Source organism: Haematobia irritans, chromosome 1 (genome assembly GCF_050003625.1).
Source record: "Haematobia irritans isolate KBUSLIRL chromosome 1, ASM5000362v1, whole genome shotgun sequence".
NCBI classification, from domain to species: Eukaryota; Metazoa; Arthropoda; class Insecta; order Diptera; family Muscidae; genus Haematobia; species Haematobia irritans.
The window spans coordinates 261452007-261458006 of record NC_134397.1 but is presented as its reverse complement, the minus strand read 5'-3'; the positions used below and the strand labels follow the sequence as shown (position 1 = coordinate 261458006).

Below are 6000 nucleotides of genomic sequence, written 5' to 3'. Positions count from 1 at the left end.
ATTCTAAAGAAGAAAGTATTTTTTTTTAAATCTTCTGCATTGTTTATTTTCCTTAAAAAAAAAAGATTTTTTTTAACACTTTTTGTTTTACATTTCGTTTTTCTTTGCATTATCATACAATATTTGTTTTTCTTTTGTTTGGTTTTAAATATTATTAATTATATAATTTTCTAAGTTTCGTTATTTAGGTTATTTAGTTTTTTTTTTTATGTAATGAAAGTAATTTGTTGTTGCTTATTTTGGGGGAAGAGGAAGAAAGATTTCTTCATTACCTTTGGTTAGGATCTATGGGAAATAGAGGATAGGATAGAGGGTAAATTTCTTAGATTCTGCTTAAAAAAAAAAGTTTTTAAAACTTCTCTGATTCATTTAAATTTTCTTGAATTATTTAGTCGTTAATAACAATTAATAAAATGTCTATCATTCAAGATCAACGTTTGTGAACAATTGTGTGTAGCTGGTTTTTTTTCGTTTTGTTTTTTGGTTTATTTTAGTGGAGTTTGGTAGGTAAAACAGGGGTCAGATGGCGGAGAGAAGACTAATATAAAGTTGCTATTATCTGTTTAAACGACGTTTTGGTTTTTACTAATGGATAAAAGGAGTTCTTTATTGGTTGGTTGGTTGTTGATGATGGTTGGTTGGTTGGTTGGTTGTTGGTGGTGGTGGTAGTTGTGGTGTTGGTGAATTGGTGTTTTTTTTTAATTTATTTGTTTGAATTCTTAATTAGAAAAATTATTATTTTTTTTAATTCACAACAGTGGCTAATGGAATTTGTCGCGCTCTTTTTGTCTCCTCCTCGTTGATTTTCTGTTCAATTAGAAATTGAGCTTTAGCAATGGCACTCGGTTGACCAGTTATGGTTACAATACGATTTCTGGTGCCAGGTGCGAAAATGCCTTTCTTTGAAATTTGCACATTAGCACCCGAAATATGTTGGATTTCAACTAAACAACGACCATTTGGACCTGCAAATTAGTATTTGGGGCGCAGGGATTTTTTTTTGTGGCGTTTGCATGTTCGTTATTTTATGGTTTTTCATATGGAATTTGAAAAAAAGAAATTTTGGTATTATTATTTTTTTGTAGAAAACAAAAGACATATGACATCTATATATAAATATAAAGTGAAGAGGAAAAAAGTATATGTGTAAATGTGTTTAATAATATTATATATATATGCATAAGTATAATGATAGTATATTAATAGCTATAAAAAAAGGGTTAATAAATTTCTTTTAAGGTTTTCTGGGGAGTGGGGAGTAAGAAAATTACATAACAAAACAAATAAAATAAACTAACATTGAACCAATTAAAAAGAAATGTTACAAAACTTATGTTATCAAAGAAAATATAAACGTTTATTATATTAATCATCTTATCATCTAAATATTTTGAGGTATATATATTTTTTTTTGAATGATTACATAAAACCAAAAAATCTAAGGATTTTTAATCGGATCTCTATTATGATCTTCTAAATAATCCTAAGGTTTTTGTTTCTTTAAAGTTTCATTAACCAATTGCACTAGTCTGGGATCTTAATGGGATCTCATTGTGGAAGTTTGAAAATTTTCATATGAAATTGCAATAAAATTATACACTATAACACCTATATTGTAATGATTATTTGTGTATGTATGTTTGTTTCTAAAATCTACGAAAATCTTAAAAAAAAAACTAAAAATGATAGTGAAAAAACGAAAAGAAGAGAAATGTCTTATAACTTTTGCCCATTAATATGAAATCATAAAGAAAGAATAGAGAAGGCATCTCATATATATTTTGCACACTTTTATAAATATGGGTTGAAAGCTATTAGTGATCATTTAAATATAATCAATTAAAAATCTTTAGGTTTTCGTTATCATATCTCCTGAAAGAAATATAATAACATATATGGGAAATGTAACTGCGATATGGTATCCATAATGTAAATTTTATAGATAAATTATGGATAAAAGACGTTGTTTTTTCCACCATGGTTTTACAGAAATTTTTTCAAATGCTTACAGCGCACACAAGGAAAATGTTATTGCCAATCAGGGTTGCCACTTTGGTCCGATCGAACCAAAATTGGTCCAAAAAATTATTAATTTTTAAATATGGTCCAATAGTTGGACCAACTGGAATTTTGTTTATTTTGACCCATTTTCGTTAAATCAGTAAACTTGACAAAATTTTCTATAGAAATAAAATTTTAACAAAAAAATATATTTTAATTTAAAATATATAAAATTTTTAAAGTATAGACATAAAATTATGAAAAAATTTTGTATAGAAAGAATATTTTGTAAAAATTTTATACAGAAATTAAATTTTGCGATAATTTTCTATAGAAACCAAATTGTGGAAATTTGGAAATACATTTTTGGCAAAATTTTCTATAGAAAAAAACTTTTGAGAAAATTTTCTATAAAAATAAAATAATGACAAAATTTTCTATAGAAATAAAATTTAAAAAAAAAATTCTATAGAAATAAAATTTTGACAAAATTTTCTATAGAAATCAAATTTTGTGAACACTTTCTATAGAAATCAATTTTGCGATAATTTTCTGTAGAAACCAAATTGTGGAAATTTGGAAATACATTTTTGGCAAAATTTTCTATAGAAATAAACTTTTGAGAAAATTTTCTAAAGAAATAAACTTTTGAGAAAATTTTCTATAGAAATAAAATTTTGACAAAATTTTCTATAGAAATAAAATTTTAAAAAAATTTTCTATAAGAATAAAATTTTGACAAAATTTTCTTTAGAAATCAAATTTTGTGAACACTTTCTATAGAAATCAAACTTTGCGAAAATTTTCTATAAAAAATAAAATTTTAATAAAAAATTGCAAATCTATAGAAATAAAATTTTGAAAAAAAAAATTCTATAGAAATCAAATTTTGAAAAAAAAATCTATAGAAATCAAATTTTCCGAACATTTTCTATAAAAATAAAATTTTAACAAAATTTTGACAGAATAGAAATAAAAAATGTTAATAAAATGTTGACAAAATTCTCTATAGAAATAAAATTTTGAAAAAAATTTTCTATAGAAATCAAATTTTCCGAGCATTTTCTATAAAAATAAAATTTTGACAGAATAGAAATAAAAATTTGACAAAATTTTGTATAGAAGTAAAATTTTGACAAAATTTTCTATTGAAATAAAATTTTGACAATATTTTCTATAGGAATAAACTTTTATGTAAATTTTCTATAGAAATAAAATGTTGGCAAATTTTTCTATAGAAAAAATCATGACAAAATTCTCTATAGAAATAAAATTTTCACAAAATTTTCTATAGAAATATAATTTTGACAAAATTTTCTATAGATATAAACTGTTGAGATAATTTTCTATAGAAATAAAATTTTGACAATATTTTCTATAGAAATCAAATTTTGTGAACACTTTCTATACAAATCAAATTTTGCGAAAATTTTCTATAAAAATACAATACAATTACAAAATTTTCTATAGAAATAAAATCTTTAATTTTTCAATTATTATTTGAGCTTAATGAACAATTTTAGATTAAGGAACTTTTTATTAATGAGTCATTGAATAAAAAGTTCCTTAATCTAAAATTGTCCATTAAGCTCGAATAATAATTGTAAAATTAAAGATATCATGCATTTGGACGTTAATTGCCTTTTTCGTTATCAGGCTAACATGAAAAATAATAGAAATAAAATTTTGACAAATATTTGCTATAGAAATAAAATTTTGAAAAAAAATGTATAGAAATAAAATTTTGAAAAAAAAACAAATCTATAGAAATCAAATTTTCCGAAATTTTTGACAAAATTTTCTATAGAAATCAAATTATGACAAAATTCTCTATAGAAATAAAATTATGACAAAATTTTCTATAGAAATCAAATTATGACAAAATTTTGTATAGAAATCAAATTATGACAAAATTCTCTATAGAAATAAAATTTCGATAAAATTTTCTTTAAAATCAAATTTTTGCGAAAATTGTTCATAGAAATAAATATAAACAAACCAATAGAAATATACGAATTTTGGTCCAATTATGGAAAAATATTGATCCAAAATAAAATTTCGTTGTGGCAACGCTGTTGCCAATGGTAAAAACAACAAAAACCCAATTTCTGATTACTCAGAAATTTTAGATATCAATTCGCTTTATCATATTATTGAAATTTAAATTCATGGAATTAGCAGTTTCATTAAAAAAAAGTTTTGTATATCAATTATTTTTATAAAATTATTGGATTTTGTCTGTATCATTTTTTTATCTACTAGTTAATTTCTCATTGTAATATCTTTAAAAAAAATTAGTAATTTTTGAAATTGATACGATTCTATATCAATTCTTTTTATAAAATTATTGGAATTTGTCTGTATCATTTTTTTTATCTTCTAGTAATTTATCATTGTAAAATCTTTAAAAAAAATTTAGTAATTTTTTAAATTTATACGATTACAAATTGATAACACAAATCTATAAGTGTACATCATATACAGAGAAATTCTTCTAATATAAGATTTAAGTTTCGTTCTTGTGTGCAAATCATTTCATTTACTTAGGAAAAGTTATTGTGAGCTGTTTATGTAGATTTTTGTTTTTCGAAGGAAGTAGTGATATGATAAAATGAAAATATATTAACATATTAATGTAAATGGAAAATGTGTACAAAATATGCAAAATAAAAGCTGCGCCCTTCTAGATTATATTGTTCTCCTATTTTTTTTTTTAGAGAAATATCATAATAGCAATCAGAAATATGTAAGGCTTAAATAAATTTTGGGGACCAATCTTCTATTCTTTTGTTCCCTGATACTAACTAAGTGTACATATGTGTGTGAGTGATTGTCTAGAAGTTGGACCTTATAAGCAATGAAAAGTAACGACAAAACGAAAAAACTAATTAAACAAAATGTTGCTGCTAATATTATATATAAAAGTGCTATGGAAGGTGGGGTCTTTCATTTGTTTGGTATTTTTTACAAGTATTTTTTTTTTGTATGCAATGGTGTGTTTAATATGGAGAATGTATTTGTGCAGAAAATGTATGTGGAAAAAATCACAGAGCCTTTCTAAACAATTAAGACAGGGTTTACTACAAGGTTTTTGTTTACAGAAATGTTTTGAATTGTCATAGCATTCATGGGAAAATACATAGCCACCTTGTTTTTATTTAATTTGAAATGAAAAAAAAAATTTTTGAATTATATCTACCCGTATGAAAAATGGAGGATCTAATTTGATAAGACCAGATCAGAAAAATTATTATATCTAATAAAAATTAACTTATTCCATATAAGTTAGTTATTTTTAATAGTTTGATTAGATTTGTTTAAATCTTAAAATGATATAGATAGTATTAGATATAGCAAAAAATATTTTCAGATCGTATATTAGATCAGATTTGAGATTTTTGGGATCAAATTATATCAAATCTAATCTTCCAAGTTTTTTGCTCGGGTTCTGATTTTTTAATTGATTGGGGTAATTGCTATTAACAATTACTATTAACTAACAATTTTGTTGATTTATAAGCCAGAAATCCATATAAGGCCACGCAGGGTCTTAATTGAAGAATTTAAGTGGTGTATTGTATTTTTTGCCTAAACACAACTGTAGCTATGACAAATACATTCTATTCGAAAATTTATTTGGGAGATTTTAATTGATAATGATTATTATGTTTGTTGCGGATTAAGAGAAACCGAAATCGTTATAGGCAAAAATGTGAAAGAAGATGAATTAAAGACGGCGGCAAGACTTTGACTAGATTTACAATAGAAAAACAAATGAAATTTTAAAAGGAAATGCATTTAAAGCCATTTAAATAGGGATGATTTTTTATGGAGTTTTTGTTTTTTGCTGACTTTGAGATAAACAAAAAATAATAATGAAAAACTTTTCTAAACAAATTGAAAATAAGACTTCCCTAGATGAAGGAAAACTAACACTGACTAATAATTACACGCAATGATGGAATATGATGGATTCAAAACGTATACAACATTTCCACA

General features: G+C 23.7%; 1 protein-coding gene across 13 annotated transcripts in view; it reads right to left on the bottom strand.

Moving 5' to 3' along the window:
* Positions 1-461: 461 nt before the first annotated feature.
* ps (RNA-binding protein Nova-1-like protein passilla) overlaps positions 462-6000 on the bottom strand; it is a 154649-nt gene continuing 149110 nt past the window's right edge. For all 13 annotated transcript variants that reach the window (XM_075291324.1, XM_075291367.1, XM_075291369.1 and 10 more), the window contains one exon: positions 462-965. In XM_075291324.1, coding sequence (XP_075147439.1) covers positions 745-965 — 221 coding nt within the window. In that variant the 3' untranslated portion in view covers positions 462-744. The remainder of the gene's footprint in view (positions 966-6000) is intronic.